The sequence below is a fragment of the Dromiciops gliroides genome, chromosome 2 (genome assembly GCF_019393635.1).
Source record: "Dromiciops gliroides isolate mDroGli1 chromosome 2, mDroGli1.pri, whole genome shotgun sequence".
Classification (NCBI taxonomy): domain Eukaryota; kingdom Metazoa; phylum Chordata; class Mammalia; order Microbiotheria; family Microbiotheriidae; genus Dromiciops; species Dromiciops gliroides.
In genome coordinates, this window is record NC_057862.1 from 390,545,518 (window position 1) to 390,571,157 (window position 25,640).

General features: G+C 42.5%; 1 protein-coding gene across 5 annotated transcripts; it reads right to left on the reverse strand.

The window, feature by feature from the left end:
• Positions 1-16: 16 nt before the first annotated feature.
• NTMT1 (N-terminal Xaa-Pro-Lys N-methyltransferase 1) lies at positions 17-12,366 on the reverse strand. 5 transcript variants are annotated; one of them, XM_043982923.1, is made up of 5 exons: positions 12,202-12,366; positions 11,308-11,396; positions 3,766-3,982; positions 2,516-2,768; positions 17-1,553 (listed from the first exon to the last, which is right to left on the reverse strand). In XM_043982923.1, exons 3-5 carry the CDS (start codon positions 3,925-3,927, stop codon positions 1,297-1,299), a joined length of 672 nt encoding a protein of 223 aa, XP_043838858.1. In that variant the 5' UTR covers positions 3,928-3,982; positions 11,308-11,396; positions 12,202-12,366; the 3' UTR covers positions 17-1,296. The 5 variants fall into 5 exon arrangements, with proteins under 5 accessions (XP_043838858.1, XP_043838860.1, XP_043838856.1 ...); XM_043982925.1 differs by having other exon boundaries at positions 3,830-3,985; XM_043982921.1 differs by having other exon boundaries at positions 3,766-3,985.
• Between the last annotated feature and the right edge of the window lie 13,274 nt (positions 12,367-25,640).

Consider the following 25,640-nt stretch of genomic DNA (forward strand, 5'->3'; position numbering starts at 1 on the left):
TTTTAAAGACATGCTGGCCATTTGAAGATGTATAACACTATACTGCACTGATGATGTATGGAGTAAGCTAAAGCAATTAAATGAGATCTTTTATAAAATTAAACACTGACAAAGTCTCTTTTTCTCTAAAGAATAAATTTTAGTGCCACATTGTCTTTCACTGTTAAGAATAGCTAAAGCAAGTACCCTGGAATCAGGAAGACTTGAGTTCAAATCCGGCCTCAGACACTTGACATTAGCTGTGTGACCCAGGGCAAGTCACTTAATCCTCACTGCCCTGCAAAACAAATAACAATAGCAGAAGTTTTGCTAGGGGAAATAATATAGTGAGCCATCAAGTGAGACTTCTGAGGACAGAAACAGCCCAGGCCTAGATATCAGCAGGAAAAGAGTTTTCAGCTCACAAGTAACAGCAAAACATTTCCATTTTGCCTTATGTAGGGGTTTTAACACTGAATGAATTTACCTTTTATTTCTGACTGAAAATGACACTGCCAACAGCTTGCCACAGAAGAACCACATTCAAAAGGAAGGCACAGTGAGTAGTAAAACCATAAGCAAATTCTCTGCTCTAATCTGAAAGCAAGTGTGGGGGCTTTAACCCTTTTCCTAATTGTTAACATTCATTAAGGAGAAGGAGACAAGCACAGAAAATAGTGAAACATTGAACAGTCCCACAACATAGAACAGCCTGAACCCCAGATCCCTGTCAGCAAAGTGAGGCTTAGATTAATCAGGGCTGTGAAAGCCTTAATTTACTCTTAACAGGATGAGAACAATTTGCTTCCCCGTTAAGTAAATGACGATAGATTATTTTTTAATGTCCAAAGTTAAGGGTGATTTTACTTCCTGTTAAGGCAGCCAAGTCATCAGGTAGGATCAGTGTTTTCCAGACCCATCATCAGGTATAATCATGTTCCTGAAAGATCAATAACAAATCCCCATATAGGCACAAGGAAAGATTGGGGGGGGGGGGGGATTAGATGGTTATGATCCAGGCCTCCTCTCCCTATTTTGCTCACAAAAAATAGTTGGCTGGCACTCTGTTTTAGAACCCCTGCAACTCACCTTCTCTCCTGTCCAGCAGCACTTCACTTCCTCTTTTAAATGTAGAATCTATACAGAGTAAACTGACAGCAAACATACAGGTGTATTTGGCAGCCTCCACAGGGCTGTTTCTATACTCCTGAACCATAACACAACACAGCTGGACCCAACAGCTGTCAATTGGCTCCAGACACCCCCTCCCCAACCCCACTCTGGTCCCTTCTTGTGTCTCTCATGCCAAACGGGGTCTCATCTCATGGCAAAGCTGTAGACTTGATAAATCTCATCAGGGAAGTTTTCCTGTCTCTCTTCAGCCAGGAGGTTAAGACCTGCATGGCGGACAATCCTGCGTACCACCTCCTGGTCCCGACACACACTGCTATCCACATCATCCATGATCACACCTTCCTGGGCCATGTTGTCCTTGATGACAATGATGCCGTTGGGTCGAAGGCCCGCCTTGCATCTTCGTAGGAATTCGGCAAGATGCTGATCAGTAAGGTGGCCTAGAGAAGCCAGACAGGAATTAAGAGGTGGACAAAGCTCTGTTATACAGCTCTCTACATGGTACTGGCTCACTAGCAGACTTCCATTCTTAAAGGCAGTCTATATATGTGATCACAAAGAGGAGAGACAACGAGAAGAAGTTCAGGAATGTAACAGAACACAGGTTTACTTTTCTGTCGGTGACAGCCTGATTTCCCGTGGGGATGGGGCTAAGCTCATTCTTCCTTGTAGGCCCTGAGTGTAGCTGGATGATTGCTTCTATTACTGTTAGGGGATGGTGGCCCGCCACTGAAGTAGAGTGCTCTATAATAGAAAAAGGGGCACTGCTAATGGCTCAAAGGTCATCCTCAAAGAGGAATGACATAGCAATCATCTAATTACATACATGGCAGAGCCAACAAGAGAGTACAACAAAATAGGACTGCCTATTTTGAGTTTCAGATCTGGGATAAATGACTTGTTAAATAAACTGGAGGCAATAGGTACAAAGGACTGTCAAAGCTGTGTTTATGGACTATAGAATAGCCCCAGAGAAATGAAAAACTGGCTCTCAGGATGGGACTGGAAACTAAAGGGCTTTAAAATTCCCCCTTGGTTAATCTACCCAAAATGGGATACATCATTTCACTATTAAAACTATTACCTGCCAAAATCTGTTTCTGTTAATTTAAAAAAAAAAAAGCTACGGATTAAAATATTCTCCCCAAATGAACTACATTAGGTTAAATAACCAAGTCACTGTCCATTGAAGGAGATTCCCAACTGACCCTTTCTGAGACAGGGGTGTTACTAGAATGATGAAACCAATGTTTCCAGTAACTGTGCTGGAATACTATGGAAACACAAGGTCAAAGAATGTCCTACAAACTAGCAGGAGCATAATTGCCTTGATAACACTTCCTCCCCACAGTTGACTCCACCTTAATGCAAAAGAAACCAAAGGAAGGATGATAGTCCTTACCTATAACCCACTGAATCCAAATGACATCATAGGAGTTTGGTTCTGGACTGAAGTCCTGCAGGCCACAACAGAAATAGTTTCTCACCCTCCTGCCTTCCTCACCCAGGTAGGTTTTGGCCTTAATCAGAAAATCCTCAGTAACATCAACCATATCCACTACTTTGAAGAGTGGCAAGAGCAGTCTTTTGGTGATTCGACCAATGCCAGCTCCACAGTCCAAAGCACAGTTAGTACCTGTTCTATTTGGACCTTCCTGAAAAGAAGAAGGGGGATATGATCAGGAGGAAAGGACAATGAGACCTCGAGGACCTTTTCAAAACAAAGGGAGAAGATCTCTCTAAGCTAGGAATGAGGGACATGACTTGGCTGATGGTTAGAGGTACCTGTGGGATCTATTTATCCATAGTTCTACCACTGCCTTGTGTTAATCTGGGCACATATATTCCTTTTCTTGGTGTTTCACTTTGTAAAATGAGAAATATTTCTCAGGGCTATTATGGGGGTTAGCATATCAACATTTATAAAAGTTTTCAACAATGAAAGTATTTCATCTGAGTCACTGTATAGAAGTGGGTTTTCTACGTGAACTTGAAGTTGAAGAGATGATAGTTATATGTAAGAACCTATGTGTTATCTGAATATTTCTGTCATAATGATGTAGAATTTTATTCCAACCATTTGACTATACAGGGCATTGGCAGCAGATTACCAATAAAGTATCCCATAAAGAGCCAAATAAAAATATCTTGTAACAGGGGAATGAAGCTTACTATTACCCCACCAATGAAAGAGATTAAGCAAACTGAAAAACAGGTGGATATATACATGGCTCATGCAGAGAAGTAGCAGTGAAGACCTAAAGTACTATGGATGAGTATGGATGCTGTGTCATGTCACTAAGTCTAGAGACAAAGAAGTAGAGGAAGATGGTTTTCCTCAGGTCTGGATCTGGATGTCACTGAAGTCCCCTTGTATTGCAGTGGATCTGGAGGGATCTTCTGGCTTTCTTCACAGTCACTTATATGCATGACAAGATTAAAGACTCTTCTTTTTGCGGGGTGAGGGGGTGTATGTGGGAGGAAATAGAAAGACTGAAGTATTGAATACGTTGAAATGTTTAAAGCCAGCTGCTTTGAACTGCAATACAGAGCAGCTGCTTCATGATATTCTCATTCAAATCACATTGTACCATGACAGCCAATATGCTTTCCACCCCACTCCTGCCTGTAGAGTACCCCAGACCTGCCTACCCTCAAAAACCTCTGCAGGAACTTCTTGGAGCTGTTGATGTCGATGTTGGAGATATGGCCATACCCTCCAAGCATGCCATCCACTGTGGGCGGTACATCTTTCCAGTACTTCTCTGCTTTCAAGTAGAATTGGCTCTCATCCTCCACCACCTCACTTGTCATGTTGCAACCAACTCAGGCTGTTTCCTGGACACCAACACAATGAGCTGTGGATCCTCTCCTCGAGAAAAAAATAAAAGAACAACTTAGAGCAATAGCAGAGACCAATTCATCACAAGGTTCTCTATTCTACACTCACATAATTTACCCTTTAACTCTCCTCTGTAATAAACAATTTCTACTTCCACTCACAGGAGAACAGGATGTGACTGAGGGAGTAAGAATAGGTTAGCATCCCAATGAATTCTAAGATCATTTATTTGTTCTCCATTTTATTGATGAGTGTCTGAAGTCAGACAAAAATATTCAAAATAACATTTTTGGATAAAAGGATGATACGCTAGCAGCACAGCATTAAGGGAAAAATAGCAATTGTGGTACGCACAAAGGCAAATTCAATTTCTATTCATGACACAGGGCTTAAAGTTCACAGAAAGTTTTAAATATTCCTACCCTGGCCACAATAGGGAAAGAAGGAAATAGAAGGCTCACATTCTATGTTTCTCTTCAACACACACACAGGTTATGATCAAAAGGGATCTTAGGATCATAAAACTGTATAACTGAAAAGAACCTTAAACTTCATCTAAGTCCAATCTTCTCATTTTCCAGACAAGGCAATCAAGACCCAGGGAGTTTAAGTGGCCAAAATCTCACACATGGTAAATGTCAGAGGTTGAATTTGGACCCAGGCCCTCTGACTCCAGAGGACCTTCCTTGCTTAACACTGCCTCCTATTTTTCTGGGCATTAACAACTGATTCCACTCAACTTTAAAGCACTTGTACTTGCCTTTGTTTAATGTCATAAAGGCTAAACTGAACTAAGGAACCCCAGACACCCAAGGGGTAAAGCACTTGACCACAGCCATACATTAAGAAGTATTACGGAACACTATTTTAGATGCCTTAAAAGACTCAACATAAACCAGGGAATAGCTGATTAAAAGGAGCAGCCTTTTGTGACCTGGGCACAAACTCAAGGTCTTCCAAATAGCTTTTTGAGAGTAAAATCCCTATACTACCAAGAATGAGCTGAAGGCTCTTCAGTGGCACGATATGGTAACTGGTATGTTATGTTTTATTAGCTGTGCTGGTTCTGCCAAAACTGAAAAACTGAGGCTCACTGGACACTATTCAGAGAAGCCTATCACTAAGGAGTAGGCAGCTTTTGCACTCTACATTCTCTCAGTGATCTCATGAGCTCTCATTGGTCCAATCATCTTTATGCAGTTGACAAAAAATAAATCCAGCCTCATCTCTCTCCTAAGCTCTAGTCATAACTACCTCCTGTACATTTCTACCTAGATGTCTCCTAAGCAACCTCAAACTCAACACATCCAAAATAGAATTCATTTTTTTTCCTCTAAACTTCCCTTTTTGTTTTTAGGGTACCACCATTAATGAACAAGTATTTTATTAAACACCTACTATATAACAGGCATTGTGCTGTGCTCTGGTGATACAAATACAAAAAAGTGAGACAAAACTTGTCTTTAAAGAGTTTACATTTCAATATGGAGATAAAACATGTTTATCAATATATAAATATAGGACATATACTGAATAAAGACACAGTAAACGGAGGTACTAACAACTAAGGGAATTAAGAAAGACTTCTTTAAGATGGACTGTACTTGAGATGTGAGCTGAAGGGAAGCAGAGATTCCAAGAGTTCCAAGGAAGAAGTCAGAACATTCTAGGCATGGAAGTGAGAGATAAAATTTACTATTTACAAGGAATAGCAAGAAGGTCAGTTTGGCTAGCACATAGAATGTGTGGAGAGTAATGTATAATCAATCTGAAATGGAAGGATGGTGCCAGACTTTGAAAAACCTTTTTTTTTTTAGTGAGGCAATTGGGGTTAAGTGACTTGCCCAGGGTCACACAGCTAGTAAGTGTCTAGTGTCTGAGGCCGGATTTGAACTCAGGTACTCCTGACTCCAGGGCCGGTGCTCTATCCACTGCGCCACCTAGCTGCCCCCAAAACTTTTAATTCCAAAAGAAGGTTTAAAATTTTACCCTAAAGTTTATAAGAAGCCACTGAAAGGAATATCAACCAAGAGTTGCATGAAAGTTCTATTAGAGAGAGGAAGACTCAAGACAAGATCAATTAGGAAGCTATTGTAAGAGTCTAGGTGAAATGTAAAGAGGGATCAGACTAGGGTGGTTGTGGTGGGGACAGAAAGCAGGGGAAAGAACGTAAGAAAAATTGAGGAGGTGTAATTACACAAATTGGCAATGGACCAGGGGTGTGTGTGTGTAATAGGAAAGTAAGAAATCAAAGCAGAGGTCACTACCCTACTTAAACAGTCTGCAACCTTAAGAGTTGTCCCCAACTACTCACTCTCAGACCAACTTATTCAATCAGTTGCCACAACTTGTCACTAATTCACTTTAACAGATTAACTTCTGTTATTCCTTTTACACCTATTGCCTCCCAACCAGACCATTGCTAAATGGTTTCTCTGCTTCTATTGTCACCCCTCTTCAACTCATCTTCCATACAACTTGTCAAAACAATCTTCCTAAAGCACAGGTCTGACCATATCAATTCAGTTAACCAATCTTGAGCAGCTCCTTACTGCCTTGAAGACAAAACACAAACTACCATTTAAACCCTTCACAGTGTGGGCTCAGCTCGTTTCCAGACTTCATATTATTCTCCTTCATGATTCTTTGTTTTAACCAAACTAGCCCATTAGCTATTCCTTGACCTCAACATTCAATTTCCCACTTCTGAGCTGTTGCAGCACCCCCCCCCCCCCCCAGGATGGCATGTTCTTTTCACTTCCTAGAATCCTTAGCTTCTCCTAAAAAAAGCTGCATAGGAAAGCCTGATCCTCCTAGTTACAATCATGCCCTTCCTCCTCAAATTAATCATCGTCACTTGTGCACATACTGTCCTGTTGTAAATCTCCAGTAGAATGTAAGCTCTTTGAAGGCAGGGGTAGTTTTTCATCTTGTCTTTGTATCCTCAAATTTGTGCAGTGTCTTGAACATAGTAGCAGCTAAATAAATGCTTGAATTTTACTGAAATTTTGGTGTCTTGCTCTTCTTAGAGAAACAAATACAATTCTTCCTGAATGTGGTCCAACTTTTGTCAGTCCTCAACCCTTTTATTGCTACTCTTGGTGAATTCACTTAGGTCTGTGGCTTCAATAATCACGACAGTCATTCCCCAATAAAATATCCAGTCCTAACCTCTCTGTAGCTTCAATGCTGTATCAGTAGGTAGGCACTCCAAACTCAACATACCCCAAACCCACCTCATCACTTCCCCCCAATATTTGCTCCTTCTAATTAGCCTAAGTTTTAATAGCTACACCATCCTCTCTGTCATCAAAGCTCCAAATCCCAGAAGATTCTTTGATTCTTCACTCACCTTCATCTGCTGCCAAAAACTATCTAAATTTGCCCCCACGATGTCTCATATACATTAACAGATTGTTATTCCTTTTATAACTCCTCCCAAACTGTTTCACACATATGTATTTTTTAAAAAAACAGTATTTTTTCCCAATTACACGTAAAGACAACTTTTTAACATTCATTTTTTATAAAAGTCTGGGTTCCAAACTTTCTCCTTCCCTCCCTCCCCAAGATGGTAATTTCATACAGGTTATACATGTTGTAATGATTGGAATGATGCCACCTACTGGAGACTTGCTGTGGGAAAGCTCCGCCATGGGGAAAATGCCTCAGAGGGCAAGGCCATGTGGCTTTTCCTTGGCGACAGGAAATGACGTTTTTGCTCATGGGTGCTGTCTATCAAGGCTACCAGCCAATCAACTTGAGGAGCCTATTTTCTGGGAGGAGACAGGAAGGAGGAAAGAGAGCCTGCTCAGAGAGCTCTTTCTCTTTTGGGTTCCTGACTTGATGGTGGTGGTGGCGGCAGAGGACTTCACAGGAAATTTGAGGAAAGATAGGAATGCCAGGCTGTTGGAATTCTGTTCTCAATCTTTTTCTTTCTATTTTTCAATAAACCCTTAAAAACCTAAACTCATTTTATCAGTGATTTTAGTCAGTTTTCCCCAAAACTGGGGGAACAGATTAGAATCCACATTTAGAATCTTAAATTACACAATGTGCAATCATGTAAAAATATTTTAATATTAGATTATGAAAAAAAAAACAGAAACAAGGAGAAAACCATGAAAAAAAAAAGTGAAAATAGTATGCTTTGATCTGCATTCAGACTCCATCACTTCTTTCTCTGGATGTGGACAGCATTTTCCATCATGAGTCTTTTGGATTGTCCTGAATCACTGTATTGCTGGGAAGAGCCAAGTCACTCATAGCTGCTCATTGCACAATGTTGCTGTTATGTGTACATTATTTTAAATGAAATTGCAGTCAGCATTAAGAACAGAAACTATTTAACCCAAACTAGAGTTTCCTGCTCTTAGGAAACTCAAGTCAAAAGTAAATAGGGAAGGGTGTTGTATGTAGACAAAGGGCAAGGAGCCAGAACTGGTTTCATTCTTTACTATGGACATAAACTTATAAAGTAACTTAGAAACAAGTACAGAAAAGCAGTGTTAAGTAAAGTTTTGTTTTTGTACTACATGTTTATTTGTGTGGATCAACTAGGTGATGACTCTGAGTAGGCTGTGTATGTTATCTTGGGTGAGTGTATAATTGGATTTGAATAAATTATGTTGAGTACAGAATATAGAACCACAACGTATCTACATCTCTCAACACATTATACCACTGTTGGGGGGAGGGGAAGGGCAATGGAATAGTTAATAAATTGTAACTCAGAATTCCAGTTGTCAAGTAGGGAGGAGAAAAAAATGCTCAGACTAACAACTGAGGGTATAAAACTGGAAGAGAGGCCATTATGTGACTGTTTTGAGTTACAAGCTGTGCTGGATCTTGGATATAAATATATCCACTGCCCTCTGTAATCCTATGTCAGTGTCCCTCCCACTCACAAGTATATCCTGGAAAAGGCAAGGAGGCATTCTGATCAGAATAGCTAAAAGAACCCTGGAACTTTTTCAATATTCTGACATTATGTATGTGAGGAGGAAGCTAAGAAAATAGTAATCAGCTAACATCCAAAACAATGTCACCTCAAACCCTCCAGTGTTTCCCTTCCCCAGCAGCCAACAGGAATAGATAATGGCCCAGTTGATATTTACCTAATGGGGAGAGGGGGGGGGCGTGGCTGCTTCACTTGGTTGAAGTCTTCAAGGTAAAGAAGCATTTTGCTGGAGAGTACTCGGCAAAAGAGAATGGGAGTCCCCTTGGGGTAGGACAGAGTACATTGGTGCTTTTTTTTTTTTTGCGGGGCAATGGGGGTTAAGTGACTTGCCCAGGGTCACACAGCTAGTAAGTGTCAAGTGTCTGAGGTAGGAGTTGAACTCAGGTCCACCTGAGTCCAGGGCCGGTGCTTTATCCACTGTGCCACCTAGCTGCCCCTCACAACCATATCTGTTTAAAGATCAGTTGAACATAGGCTTATAGATTTAGAGGTGGAAGGGATCTTCTTTCTGCTGACTACCTCCAATTTATCTTGAATATAGGTTGTTTGTACAAAGTCTTCTCTCTCCATCAGACTAACAGTTCCTTGAGAGCAAGGAGCTTCCATGTCTTTCTTTGTATCCTCAGTGCTTAGCACAGTCCCAGGTATACAATTATTTTTTAATGACTTGACTAACCTTAGGGTTAGTGATGTCAAACTGAAATAGAAAATGATCCCTCTTGGTGCACATTAACTTAGGAAACCACTATTTAACATTATCTAATGTTAAATACGTCCCAATTACATTTCTTTCTTTTTTTTTTGTTTTGTTGTTGAGGTAATTGGGGTTAAATGACTTGCCCAGGGTCACACAGCTAGTAAGTGCCAAGTGTCTGAGGCCAAATTTGAACTCAGGTCCTCCTGACTTCAGGGCTGGTGCTCTATCCATTGTGCCACCTAGCTGCCCCCACCCCCAATTACATTTTAATCTAATTCAACTGCCGGCAACTGGCCACAAGTTTGACACCTCTGTTCTAGACCAACCTCCCATTATATTGATTAGGAAAATGAGATACAAAGAAGCTAAGTAGGATGCACAAGTGGGATTTGAATCCATTGCTGCTTCTACTCTACCAGGTTTCTGTAATATTTTAATAGGATTTAGTCATATTACATTAATGGTATTGTAAGCCTATGCTGGCAGGACAACATTATTGGGGATTGCATATAAAAATTCACCCACATAAAATATATATTGAAGGATATTTATAAAACAAAAGGACTTTTGGGGGTGGCGGGGGGGGGGGGTGTTGCTTTACTTGCAGTACGATTTCTGTCCACATCTAGGTTTACCACTGCATTATCACTATGGCTTTACTGAGAAACATTTCATGGTTTTTAGGAATGCAACATGACATCTATCTGTTACAAAAAAAATGGCATGTGAACAGAAACCATTTCAACTTAGACACTTGAAAGAACTAAGCTTTGAATAAACCTGGGCCCTGACTTAACTTGGCTTTCTAATATCCGGATTTGTACTAAGCCTAGCTTGCCTTGTCAATAAAATGGCTAGAACACCACCAAGGTCCAACATCAGCAAATACTCAGTCTACAGCTGAAGGGCATTTTATATCCTCCCAACCTGCTGGGAGACAACTCACATTGCTACAGAAAAGTGAGGCCTTAGAATGAAGAGATGTAGGTTCTAGTCCTAGCTCTACCACCTCTAGCTGTCTAACTACGGGCAGATCATTACACTTCTCTACAAATCAGTTACCTGAACTATAAAATGTGGATGCTACTACTTGTGCTCATTGTATCAGCGTTGTGGAGAAGATCAAGTGAGATAATAATGCATGTACAATGCCAGACATGGAATTATTACTATTTGCCAAGGCACTCCTTTCTATAATCTATGTGATATCAAAATCAGAAAATGTCCCAGCCCAGGGAGCCTAAGAGGTCTGTTAGTCCGATAACATTTTATACAAGTCATAGGCCCACAGAGAAAGACTTTACCCACTGGGGTCACAAGGTGAATCAGCAAAAGAGATGAAAATATTAACAGTATGTACAAAAACAAAACCCCCCACAAAACCCAGTGTGTACAGAGGAAAAGAGGCTGATTTAAAGAACATTTGGGTTCAAATCCTATTTCTGACTCATGGGCAGATCCTTTCACCCCTCTAGTTTCTTGGAGTTCACCTACTCCAATCCCCAAGGCCCAGAGAAGTTAAGGGCCTGGTCCAAGGTCACATAACATAGATAGAAAGTAAAAAAGACAGGATTCAAACCCAGGTCTTCTGACTTCAAATTCAGTGCTCTTCCCACTATTTCTTCTGTAAGATAAGGGTAATATTTGTATATGGTTGTCCTAAGTAAAGAATTTTTATAAACATTAAAATGTTACCTTATATTAATACACAGGGTGGGCCCTTGAATCCCTGGCTGGTTTTCTTTCCACCAATGCACAAGCAGAAATTGTCTTTGAAATGACCCCTGCATGAGGCCAGAACAGTAATGTCAAGTTTATCTCTAAGAGGGTACAGGGAGGGGATTAGCTACATCCCATCTTCAGACAAAAAATCACTGTTCATATGTGTAGCAGGGGTCAGCTAAGTCCTACTTAAGCTGGGGACTTGGGGAGATGTGTCAAGCAGTCAAGCCCAGGGCGTTTAGGTTATTTACGTAACCACTACTCTAGGACACTGACCCGGTCCTGGGTAACGTCTCTTTATCGCCCTCGCCCCTCCAGTACCCCAAAGCCTTAGGGCCGAGAGGTTAAGGACCAACCCGGAGAAATGCTTCTCCACATTCCCAGCCCTGTGGTCACTGCAGAGGGCGCCTCGGGCCCAGCACCAGTTCCCACCCTAGGACATGGGGCAAGGCTGAAAAGCAGTTTGTGCCCTAGGCGGGGCGGGAGGGTTGGGGAGGAAGAGACTTCCCGCTGCACCCTAAGCCCAGGTAGAGGCAAGAAGGCCGAACTCGGGGAGGTTAATGCCGAAGGGAAAAGAGGCTGGGAGTGAGAAGGAAGTTAAAGGGAGGCGGGTCTCTGCCGCACGCACTCGAGGGGCAGGGGGGCCACGTGGTTCCCAGAGACGCCGGGTCACGTAAATACACACTCCCAGAGGGGGACGGGGGCGGGGGGGCTGGCACGAGGGGCGAAAGGTCACATGGTCAGGCAGGGGGCTCGCGCACCATGGGGGAGGGGCTGGGGAAGCTAAGGCCGTTGGGGGGGGAACCTCCCCCCCCCACCACCCTCACCTGTCGACACCCTCACAAAGGCTCCCTCTACGCTACTCACCCTCGGGACAGAGGGCGGTTGGGTCACCTAGGACCGGGTGCGAGTGGGGGGTGGCAAAGGCAGCGGCGGCGGCAGCAGCAGCAACCCAGGAAACCTCAGCTTCAACATCGAGACTCCAGTTTGGCGTCGGTGGCAAGCCAGCGTGCGTTCCCTTTGTCCTAGCTACGTCACTTCCTTCCGCGGAGAACAAGAGGGCGGGGTAAAGGCGTTGGTTCCGCCCCCTTGCCGGTCTTGGCACCACCCACCGGGTTGACCCTGCCTTCCAAGGAATACCGCGTGCGCTTGGGCAGGCGCGAGACCTTCCTACTTAGTAGGTGCGGGAAGTCCGGGACTGTTTTTGCCACGTCTTAGGCTTTGGAGAAGGAGGAAGGGTCGAAGGAAACAGTACAGAGTGGATTGGCGAGGTGAGGACACAAAACGGATGCATATTCTTGGCAAACGCACTGCCCGCCCAATCCTGTGCAACGCACCAACAACTGCAGCCAGTGCAAGTATCTGAGCAGGTGTCAATTCATAATAACCGAACGGTACAACGTTAGATTAGGGTCGACGTAAATGCTCTACCTAGAGAGTACAGTACTTCCTAAGCAGCTGCAATGCCCCAGAGATCCAGTATCTGGGCAAATGCACTGATCAAGCCCCTACGGTATTTGACCGAGAAAGTTATCCATCTCTGAGCAGGTGCGGTACCTGAGCGGGTGCAACGCCAGTTAAAGACACAGGGGGGCAGCACGAGCCTAGGTCCTTGAGAGCGTCGGGTTAGGAGTGCGCTGTGTGTGTGTGCCACATGTGCCCTGCCCAATTGACAGGATATCCCAGAAGTGAGGAGGGAGAGTGAGTGACCCTTTCTGGCCAGGCATTCAGGCCTGGCCCCCAACGAGTCAGGACTGGCTCAGAGCACTGGATCTTGTCAGGTTGATGAAAGGCAGAATGGGGGAAATGCCAAAGATGTCCCAAGAAATGTGCTAGCTGGAAAGAGAGGAAAGCCATAGAAGCAAGAGAATTCTCACCTTATAAAGCTTGCCGAAGCGTTGGGAAGGAATGGGAGAGAAGAGGTGCCACTTTGGATCCTTAAAATGAGTCCTGGGGGCAGCTAGGTGGCGCAGTGAGCACCGGCCCTGGAGTTAGGAGTACCTGAGTTCAAATCCGGCCTCAGACACTTAACATTTACTAGCTGTGTGATCCTGGGCAAGTCACTTAACCCCAATTGCCTCACTTAAAAAACTTTTTTTTTAAATGAGTGCTGAACATATTTTGTCATGATTGTAGCTTGGGTGATTAACTGTGGGGTAGTTTTGTAATCTCACGGAACAGAAAGGCTTGTGGGCACCTGAGACAGAAACTATAGCAAAGATCTAGTGAGGGCTTTACCAAAGCTGCTTAGTATTCAAAGGGTTCACAACCCCGTGAGAGAGACGGGATCCACTGCCTTCTAACCTCTTCCCCTTTAATCTATCCTATCCTCTAAACAAACCACCTCTTCTTTTCCACCTCCCCTCACCTGCGTTCTAAACCCTGCCTCCTCTTTCCTCCCACAGTCAACAACATACATTTTATTAAGCTTTCACTATGTGCCCAGCTACATAATCACCCTCCTAAACCCCCTGCATCCTGCCACCTGACCTTTTATCCCTTCTCTATTCCAGTTTCTATCACCCTACCTTCCCCCTCTAAATTCCATCCATCCTACCTACCACTTAAGTCTCTCTATTCTACCATAACCTTACAAACTGATAATATCATGTTCTTCCTTCCTGCACCAGCATCTCCTATAAATTTCAAGGGGGCACTATTGTATTGGCTGTCAGGGCTTTCTGTCTCTTATCCATCGATAGACTGGCATAGCACAAAGGAAAAGACCTACTTCCCCTTACCATAAATGTTAAGGTATTGCAGACACACAGGAATCTCACATCTCTCCCTCTCCTTCCAGGTACAACTCTGATAACATTTTATAGTACTGCCTGGCTTATTTCTCTGACCTCAGCAGTCCTGGGCTCCATATCTCCTCTGCTTTGGGAAAGCAAAATGAGAAAGCTCAGCCTTACCCCTTATGCTTTACCTGGCAATTGCATTTCTAGACCCCATAGCTCTCTTTGTTGGTGTTAACTGGTTTACGTGTACAGGCAAATGGGGTAGCTACGTGGGGCCTAATGTAGGTCAAAGTACATATACCCAACTGACACTAATTATTCATAATTAACTTTAAGGCTCCAAGTTGGTTTGTTTTATCCATTCCCCAGCTCCTAAGGGTAATATACGTGACCCAGTTTCCTCATCTGTAAAATCTGAACTGGGATAGTGGGTTAGGATGGGGATGAGTATTCCAGACAGAGGGAACAAAGGTGTGGATGAAAGGCCAAGGCATTCCTAAAGGACAGTGATGATAAGTCTGCTTTGCTGGAATGTAAGGAAGCAGGTGGAGTTTGGCCAATGTGGGGGCTTGGGCCAGATTTAGATGATTGTCCCAAATGCAGTAAGTGAAGTTTTCTGAGTAGGGGAGTACTACAAGTCACAGAATGGTGATCTTTTTAAAAAATAAATCTGGCTGTGTGGATTGGCTATCAGGGAAAGGAGAATATAATTTAATAAATGTCTAAGAACAGGATGATTGATACAGACTATCAAAACAATTCTTCCTGGTCCTTGGAGGTCAGAGGGACTCAAGCCCTGTAGGAGGCCCTGTCCTGCCAGCCAGATGGTGGGACTGAAGGGGGTCTTACAACACTCCAGTACACCCTCAGCCACCATCATCACAGCCCTGCCATTTACTTAGTGGGTGACCTCAAGCTAATCGATTAACCTCTCTGATTGTCAGTTTTCTCATCTATAAAATGAATGAGTTAAACTAAAAGGCATTCAAGGTTCCCTCTGGCTCTAAATTTATGATTCTAAAAACTTCTACCATTCTATAAAAGCCCCCTCCTCTTCAGGGACCTGGGCTAGTGCTGCCACCCTGTGGTTTAGGCCTAGATTACACACACTGGGAAAAATGCCCTCTTACATACAGTCTATTGGCTCACTTTGGTGAGGGGAATCTGATCTTGTGCTGACCACCCTAGGGTCATGGATGAGGTAATTCTTTCCCCCTGGGGAAGAGAAGGTTTATGGGTGTATCACATGTGCACCAATTGAGGGCACCAATCTAGAGGGCTCCTTGCCTCCTCTAACCCCCAGCAAGCTTGTAATCTTGGCCACAAAAGCTATGAAATGAGATGACGGGAAGCTCAGGACCACTGTGTGGCTTCTCCCATCCCTAACCCAAGGCAATCTTGGCAGAACTCCCCCCCCCCAAGATCAAATCTGAATAAAAATCACTCCCTCCATCCCCATTCGTGGTACCCTGTGACCTGAGCATTGGAGAATGCAGGGAATGCTGAATATATGACCTAACCTTTGGAAAGCTCCCAGTATGAAGGATGACAGACAGGAAATGCACAGGTGGAAGAGACACCCGAACACCTAGAGAGCAGTCTCCCTGATGAGGCTATATTAGACTTTGTACAGGCTAGGTAGACACTGAGGGGTTATTCCAGGTGAAACAAAGTATACTTCATTAGCAGTGCAGCCCACACCCAGCAGGTGTCTTGCCTTTAGAGTTAGCCTACGGGAAAACAGTTTGTCACTTTATCAATTAATTAACTAATGAGGAATACCTTCCCTATGGCCTTTCATGGAAGAGTATTTGTTGCCTACCCCAACAAGCATAGCTGCTTCAGATAATTGGGCAAGAATGACCCTGATGACCTGAGTTCAATATTGAACTAGGGGTAATATGAAATATGGACTCTGAATCATTGGAGAATTATGGGAAGCTTCACTGGCTCTTCCCCTACCTCATATCTAGGAAATTTTCTAGCATAGTCCAGCCCTCTATATTTATAAAGTGTAAGTAATTGACTTTCCTCTGAACACATGGTTTATCGTAAAGTAAAACCGCAAAAGAACCAGAGTGGAACGCTTGCCCCATTCATCACCCAACCTCTTCCCTCTGGTTCTATCCTCATTTGGGATGCTTGGGGGACAGTCCTGCACACCTGTTGCTTCATGTCCTAGAGAGGGAAAAATGGGGAAAGAGAGGTCAATGTCCTCTCACAGCCCCAGATCTTGACTTTGGACTTTAGACAGGATGACCAGGATATCATGGTAAGAAAGGTGGGTTTCCCTGGTCCCAGGTCACTCCTGTTGTTAGCTCCATGAAAATGGATGTGTCCAACTCTCCGGACCCCCTCTGCATTTGGTACACTGCTCCTCATTAGCCTGCTACCACAGTTCTGGTCCTGATGCTGCAAGTTCACCTTTGCTCTCTGTGGTTTCTGTGAGGAGTGGTGGGGGGGGGGGAGGGAGGAACAAACACACACCTCCAAGTAAAGGAGAAAAGAAAATATGTTCACACCAGAAAGAGGTGTAGGTCTGGTCAGGAGTGGTCCTGTAGCCATGCCACCCTGCACTAGCCACCAGAGCAGAGTCCAGCACCATGGCATGGGCTCTAGGTATAGGGGCCAATGACCCCAGTGCTGAGAAGTCATCTCCCTTCTGTTCCCCTTCCATCTCCAAGCTGTTACTGAGTTCTCCCTACCAGATGAGAGTATTCTCTGTGGTTAAATCTTTTAGGGAAGACTCCATGGCTTGCCTATCACCTGTCCCAATGTCAAGCAAGCCTTCATGTAATTAAGTTCTGTCACAGCTTTCACTGAAGTTCCGGCTGCCACTAGCCTACTCTTTGTTCTCCTTATTACTTATTATTACACCTACCCTCTCTCCATATTTCTTTTCATCAGAAGTCCATGCTATCTGTTTATAGGATTACTACTGTTTGCAGGTCCCCAGGGCCTATTTCAATCTTCTTAGTTGGCTTCCCAGAAAACACTGGCACCTGGCTCCTGTTCCAGTTCTTTCCCATATCCTTATTACCATCCTCAGCAATCCTACCTTACCCATCCTCTGAGAGGCATTACTGGGGGAAAAGGCGAAGCGTGGAGCCAGGAGACCTGGATTTGTATCCTGAAATTTATTAGCTGTGGGCAAGTCACTTTACTAGTCTGTGGAAATATTTTAACTGACTAGGCCTAATTTAGGGGGACTAATCTGACTGGAGGACTAATCTGGAGACTTTTGACTGGCTGATTGCTATTAATTTCCAAAGCCAATCTGTTATGGCCTTTTAAAAATTTCTCCACACTTGCTCCCTCCCAAATTGATAAGCAAATGATTAAGAAGCCTCTTAATTAAATAATCAAAGCAGAATTTATTTATAAAAATCAATGTAAAAGATAAGGGTTAAGAAATGCAAATTATACAACCTGTCTGCTTTTAATATAATAAGGGCCTTTGCCGCCTCTTGACTTAGGGTATGCTCCAGCTTTCTCCAACTTTCACTCTTTTTCTCCTTCACTCTAGCTCCCCTGCTTCACTTTCACTTCTCAGCTCTTTTCTTCTAACTCCAAGCCCCTTTCACTTTGTCTACCCCACTGCGTCTAACTTTCCTCTCCATACTGCCGTGCTGAATCCCTGTGTTTCTCTCTCACAGACCTTCTTGCGTTCTCCTAGTCCTCTGGCATCCTTCTTTCTTGCTCTTAGCTTTTTCTCCATCTCCCCCCTCCTTACGTAGCCTCAGTCTCCTTAGCATCCTTGTAGTAGCCTCCCTTCTGTCCATCCTCTCCAACCTCTCTTTCTCCAACTCCGCTTTCTCCCCTCACCTATACTGTCTCCTTCTGTTCTCTTAATCTTCCGGCCTCCCCTTCATTGTCTTCTCCCCTGTATATATGTTCCTTCTCTCCCCTCAAACCTCAGGCTCCCTGCACCTCCGCACACACCAAGCTAATCTGCCAGCCACACTAGGGCTGTGCCCAGTGGGGCTCGAGGGGCCCATGGCCCTTGCTACACACCTGGGACCTCTGCACGGGCTGTGCTAGGGCCTGGCAGGACAAGCCTGGGATCTCTGGGGTAGATCCCCCCAGGACAGAGGGAGCTGGGGCTTTTCCCCCCAGCTGTCTGACCTGGAGTCCCATAAAGCCCATGGGACTTTTTGGTTCAGTTGAATCGGAGGGGGAGGGGCACCAGCCCCCCTTACACAGGAAAAAACCCCTGAGGGCCTAAGGCTTTTTAATCTCAGCCCAAAGGCAGGGTCCCCAAATCAAAATAAATTTCCACAAGTCTGTGGCTTGGTTTCCTTACCTGTAAAATGGGAATAATAATCCTTGCATTACCTATTACCCAGGGTTGTTGTGAGGAAAGCATTTTGTAAATAGTGCACTCCATAAAGAAGCATTGTTATTGTCACAACAGCATTGCTTAGCAGTTAGAGCAGGGATTCTTAACCTGGGGTCCAGTTGTGAATATATTTTAGGAGTTATGTGAACTTGGATGGGGGAAAAATACGATTTTTAATTTTACTAAACTTTAACTTAAATTCAGCATTTGTTCCAATTATTTAAAAGTATAATTTTGAGAATAGTCACAATAACTGCCATTTATATAGTGCTTTGAGGTTTACAAATTTTATATTTGATCCTCACAACAACCCTGTAAGGTGCTATTATTATCCACTCTTTACAGAGTGATGGGAAAAATGAAGCAAACACAGGTTTAAGTTGACTTGCCCAGGGTCACCTAAGCTAGTGTCATTGGATAGATTTGAACTCAGAGTCCCTAACTCCAAATCTTGCACTCTTTCTGCTATACAAGGAAAAAAACACTAGGAGCATGAGCTTGCCAGGTTACAAGCGCTCCCTTTCCTACCAGGAACATGGAAATCTGTGGGTTATTTAGCCTAGTATATATGGGATGATTTTTACTTGTTATTTATCTTGCTATTTAAAAAAATTAAATGTCTTTGCTTTGAATTAATGTGTCCTGTAATTTGGTGTGATAATAGGAAAAATAAAAGCTAGGGTTGGTGCACTATTGTTTTAAATATATGTTGATCCAAAGAAGACCTTGAACCTGGATATAGGTTTCAGGGGTTCTAAGCTATATCTGTGACAAAATTATGCCTCTGCCTGCAAAGCTGCTGCTTCCTTTAGATCTGCTGATGTTCACTGCTGAGCTGTCATCATCTGATTCTCTACTGAGCGGCTGCTCACATTTAACTGCCATGCTTCTCCACAAAGATGCTACTGCCACCTGCTGCTTTCCAGATGAATTGCAGCTGCTAGGTAGTTCCCCCCCCCCCCCAATATACAGCCTCAGGAGGATTTACATTTTTTTTTTCGTTGAGACTCACAGTTGTCCCTAGCCAGCACAATAAAGAGTCCCTTGGATCCAGTCAGTCTTTTTTATTTGCTTCACCCATAGTCAGGGGAGCATGCGTTTTGGTAGGAGAAGCTACCTGGAAAGGTTTGAGTATAAAACCCACAATGGACTTTGTTTGTTGTCCAAGGATTAACCTAGTTGAGTTTGGAATGGCTCCTTTCCAAGTTGACCATCAGCCACAGAAACTCACCAATATGTTATAAGTGTGTGTTCATGGCCCTGTCTGCTGCAAATGGTGAGTCATTCTTGCAAATAAAATAAATATCAATAAGTTTAATGCATAGTATGCAAATCTTATGAGTGGTATTCCAAGAAATAAGTTTTAGAAGCAAAATAAGTCCTTAAATTGATAATTCAGATATGTGATTCTACTTAATGCTGTTAACCTTACTAGGAGATACAAATGGTATTAAAATACTCTCTGATAATGTTTGCTGGCTTTTTCATGTTTAAATATTTGCTATAGGCTATACTTCTCTGTAAATACTACTAAACTTAATATTTGTTTATTAAATGATTTGTAGATATCTTTAATAACAAGTAAAGGCTATGAAGAACATTGGAAGTGTTTTAAGATTGAGATAGGAAATGTCATTTTGTTGTCAAATGTTTTATTTTATTTTTCCCTTTTTATTTTTAACATTCATTTTTAAAAATTTTGAATTCCAAATTCTCTCTCTCCCTACCCACTATACATGTGAAGCAGCTATGATTTAAATCATCACAGTATATTGGTTCATAATAATAATAAACCATGCATTTATTGTATCAGTTTAAAAATTGAACCTCTGAAACTGTGGACTTGGAATGAAGAAAGATTCATCTTCATGAGTTCAAATCTGGCTTCAGAAACTTACTAGCTGTGTGACCCTGGGCAAATCACTTCATCCTGTTTGCCTCAGTTTCCTAATTTGTAAAATGAGCCGGAGAAGGACATGACAACTACTCTAGTATCTTTATCAAGAAAACCCAAAATTGGGGCAGCTAGATGGCGAAGTGGATAGAGCACAGGCCCTGGAGTCAGGAGTATCTGAGTTCAAATCCGGCCTCAGACACTTAACACTTACTAGCTGTGTGACCCTGGGCAAGTCACTTAACCCCAATTGCCTCACTTAAAAAAAAAGAAAACCCAAAATTGTGTCAAGAAGAGTCAGACGCAACTGAAAATGACTAAACAACAACAAAATAATAGGAAGATGATTCACTGTTTATTATTTATTATTGTTACTCATTATTCAAAGACATATAAATGAAATTTTATGAAAAACGAAGACTAGAGGGCAGCTAGGTGGCGCAGTGGATAAAGCACCGGCTCTGGATTCAGGAGTACCTGAGTTCAAATCTGGCCTCAGACTCTTGACACTTACTAGCAGTGTGACTCTGGGCAAGTCACTTAACCCTCATTGCCTGGCAAAACCCCCCCAAAAAACAAAAACAAAGAATAACATTATTCCAGGAATTCCCAGGAATTCCAATTTTTCATATTACTAAACCCCAGATATTAATATATGTTGGGAATTTGCAGACTGTAAAAACTATGTTAACTGGACCTAATCTGTGAACTCATAACTCAAATTAGCTGGCTATCTGACTGCTGTTAATTTAATATGGGAAGAGCCAATTGGGAGGCTCCCCCTCCCCTACTGCCTCTCCCAGACTGATAAGAAAAAGATTAGGAAGCCTCTTTCAATTTAAGCAAATATCAGGGTTTATTGAGGTGGAACCAACTTAGAAATAAGAATAGAAGAGAGTAAGATATACAACCTGAAACCTCAGCCAATTCTGCTGCTTCCTATCCCCCTGCTCACCTATCACTCTGTGGGTGTGGCTGTCACTGCCTCCACACCTGTGCTCACCCCCCCTTGCCCCCCCCCCCAGGCTCATCTCCTTCTCCAGTTGCACCCTTTCACTGTCAGCTGCCCTGCAAATTTCTCAGTCCTCTCCTTTCACTGCTCCGCTCCTTCATCTGGCTCTGTAGGGTCCCCCTGTGTCTCCTTTCTCCGTTTTCTAGCTGTCCTCTCCTGCTTCCACCTACTGTGCCTGCTTTCACTACCAACTGACCCCCCCCCCCAGTGTCTCCACCCCCCAGGCTACATATCCCTACTTCCTCTCAGAGGCCCCAGGCCAGGCCACCCATGCACGATAAACTAATTCATTGGCTCCCCCAGGCCATATACATAAGTATAATTATCTTACAATAATGCCAAGTAGGCTCCCTCTTTCCATACTTTTGAAACTTTCCTTCTTAAAATATAATTCAGTCTCTGAGTGTCTTTATAATTATGCCCCCCCTCCCCCCACAGCACAGATTTACTTAAGGTGTGTTTGGTCAGATCCAGCTGCTTTTCTAGATTTCATTGTCTTGGGTACTCATATCATCTACTGGGTACTGACATGAGAATGCACATGTGATGATTTTGCTATAATCAATGATAAGAACAGATTACTATAGAAACATCAGGAGATCTTTTTCATTCCAAGTATATTTCTTGTTTCCCTTCCAGTTTCATCTACAAAAGCTCCTGGGATGATTAGTTTGAGGAGGCGTCATGGTGGAAGAAGAATTGTCAGAGGACCTGAGTTCAAGTCCTAGCACTACTATCACTACCTATATGATCTGATTAACTTCTTTGGGTCTCATTTTTTTCCACTATAAAAAGAGAGAGTGTCTCCTTTTGGCTCTAAATCCTATACGTAGGCAAAAACTTTTACCTGTGCCCATAAATTGTAAGAATAATTCTTTTTTCTTCTCTGGTGAACCTTCATCTCTTCCAGTCATATAACCTTAAAATATTACCCTAAGTTGACTTCTTTTTCTTTTGTAAGGAGAAAGCACTAAGGCTTGCTAGAGAGTTAAATTCTTTTCCTTCAGTGAGCCCTTCCTAGGAAGTGATACAATCCCCTCTGGAATTATAGCACTACCTTCCCACAAGGGGGAAGGACTTATTCTAAAGACTCAAGCAACATTTTCTTCAAGTGAGCCTTACCTTCTCATTGATTCACACAGTTCTTTGGACTTATAGTAGCACCCCGCTTGAATTTTCCCACTTCCCTATCCCAAGGATATTTACAGTTTTTTAGGTCTATGACACCTCCCTAAAGTGGAAACTTCTCAACAAGCACTCAGGGCTTCTCTAAAAGTAACCTCCTTCCTCTGGACATATAAGAGCCATATAACCCTATTGCTGATGAGGGGTGAAGTCTTGGTTTACTCCTCTACATCTTGGTTCCACCTCCTGATGCTCCTTAGCATGTCTTTCCTGGTCCTGATGTTCCTCTCCTTAGTCCATGAACTCCTCTTAGTAAATTCCTTTGTTTGGGCATTTGGTTTTTTTCTAAGCAATGGACATTGTGCTCAGGAGACTTGCTCTAAGAATTTTTCTGCTTTTCCAGAAATTCTTTGCTGCTACATTGGCTCTGTCTATTGCTATCTCTGGAGCTACATGGTTCCCTGATTGACCTGGTTTCCTGCACTGGCAACAGGACCCTCCAAGGGCTGTGTCTGCCTGACTTCTCTTTGGATATCTTATTTCTGGTTCTCTCCATCTCTCTGTGTATTGTCCTTTTTAAGGACAAGGTCCAAAGGCTTAACTCTGGTGCATGACTAGTCATGACTCATTCAGTCACCCTTAATGGTAACTCCCAAGGCAAAGTGAATTCACACTTTATCAATTAAGGCTTCATCAATGCCAGAAGAAGTCTAAAGTGTGGGAATGGTTATACATTGTTTAGGGAGACAGCTTCAATACCAGAAGAAAAGTATTGTCATTTAGGATCATAGACAGAAATCTGTAAGGGACTTCAGGAGCTGTCTAGTCCGACTCCTTCATTTTAGAGATGAAGGACCTAGGGAACTTAAATGACATATTCAAGATCACATAGTTAGTAAAGGTCAGAGTCAGGGTTTGAACCCAGGTCCTTTAACTCCAAAGCCACTGGAGTTAAATGTTGTATCATTAATCTTTATTGGGCTCTTCCTTTGCAAACCTTCTAAATAAATGTTTCCCATTTTTCAAAGTCAGCTGCTTGTTTAAATAGGTCCAGTTGGAACTCTTCTAATTCTATACAATGTGTTTTTTTGGCATTATTTGGAGGGTTTTTGGAGACAATGTGTTTTTCTAATTAATGAACAAATACTGAAGGGCTTACTTTGGTGCCAAGCATTATACTTGTCACTGAGGATAGAAATATAAAAATGAAACAGTCCTTTCCTTCAAGGAGCAGCATACATTCTACAAGGGGAAGCAACATTTTATATATATACACACACACACACATATATATATATACATATATACACATATATGTATATATGTGTGTATATGTATATACACACACATATACATATATATGTACATACATATGCAAAGTAAACATGGGGGAATAGATGAATAAATTGAGGAACAAGAATGTAATTGAATACTTTTGTGCTGAAAAATGATAAATATGAAGAATTCAGAGAAACATGGGAAGATTTATGAGTTGATGCAAAGTGAAGTATGTAGAAGCAGAAAAATAATATATGAGTTCAAGTACCAAGAGACCACAGTCAGGATCACACAAGATTTAGCATCTACCACTCTGAGGAATCAGAGAGTATGGAATGATATTCCCAAAGGCAAAAGATATAGGTTTACAACTAAGAATAACTTACCCAGAAAAATGGAGTATAATCCTATGGCAGGAAAAATGGATTTTTAATAAAATAGAGGACTTCTAACTAAGAACTTACGAAAAGATAAAAGCTGAGTAGAAATTTTGTAACACAAACACAGAATAAAGAGTTGCATAAAATGGTGAACAATTAGAAAATCAAATCAACAAGTACTTATTGACCCTGTGCTAAGTGCTAGAGATATAAAGAAAGGTTAAACCAGACCCTACTCACTAGGACTTTACAGTCTAAGGAAGATAAGCCAACATGCAAACAACTATGTAGAAATAAGATATACATACATATATGTGTGATAAATTGGATATAATCTTGGGGGGAGCATTAAGTGGAATCTGGAAATAATTCTTGCAGAAAGTAGAATTTTAGCTGACTTGAAGAAAACCAGATAAGCTAAGAGACTGAGATGAAAAAGTAATAAATTCTAGGCATAGGGCACAGCCTAATGAAAATGCATGGAGTTGAAAGATGGAGTGTGTTGCACAAAGAATAGCAAGGAAGTCAGTGTCACTAGATAGTAAAGTGTATGGAGGGGAGTAAGGTATAAGAAGACAGAGAAGGTAGGGAGGGGTCATGTGATGAAGGACTTTAAAAAATATTTAAAAGATATTTGTTACTAGAGACATGCACCACTGGAATTTATTGAATGGGGGTGACATAATCAGACCTACTCTTTAGGAAGATCAATTTGACAGATGAATGGAGGATGGACTTGAGTGGGGAAGAGAATTGAGGCAGGAAGACCAACAAGAGAGTGACTGCAATGTTCTAGGCGTGAGGTAATGAGGGCCTGCCCTAGAGTGGAAGCAGTGGCAGAAGGGAGAATTGGTTTTATATGAGAGTTGTCTTGAAAGTAGAGTCGACAAGACTTGGCAATTTAGTGGATATTAGGGATGAGAGCAGGTGAGAAGTCAAGAATGACAGTTAAGTTGTTCATCTCGGTGATTGGGAGGATGATGGAGAACTGGAAGGATGATGGTGACTTCAGTCATAAGAGAGAAGTTAGGAAAGGGGGAAAGGTTTAGGGGGGAAAGATAATGAATTCAGTTTTGGACATGTTGAATTTTAGATGCCTTTGGAACCATCAGTTCAAGATGTCCTAATAGGCAGTTGAAGATGCAAGATGAGATCAGGAGAGAGGTTAGGACTAGTTAAGGAATACCTGCATAGATACTAAAGGACTTTATAAGGATGAAGTGTTTGCATCCTAATGGAGGAAAGGAGGACAATGCAAGCATCCTCTAAAAAACATGATGTCATCAGGGGTAAGAGAGGGTGTCAAATAGGATAGAGTGACTAAAAGTGGTGTTTGTTATGTTTTGATGATCTTAAGTAGGGGAAAAAGGATACCTTGGGGAAGAAAAGAGAAGGAATTGGATAGGGTTTGGGGAGGAACTTATCTCACATAACCAAGAGTCACAAGTACAAGTCTATAGAAAGAAGAAAGGATGGACAGGTGCCATTTGAGCCTCCTTTTTATCTGAACTGGTCAAGGGAAGAGACATACATACTC

Excerpts from the sequence above, each read along its gene's own strand:
- NTMT1 (XM_043982924.1), bottom strand. The coding sequence starts at position 3,927 with ATGACAAGTGAGGTGGTGGAGGATGAGAGCCAATTCTACTTGAAAGCA. Across the intron at positions 2,769-3,765 it reads TCCTGCAGAGGTTTTTGAGG|GAAGGTCCAAATAGAACAGG; the intron begins GTAGGCAGGTCT and ends TCTTCTTTTCAG. Across the intron at positions 1,554-2,515 it reads TTGGATTCAGTGGGTTATAG|GCCACCTTACTGATCAGCAT; the intron begins GTAAGGACTATC and ends TGGCTTCTCTAG.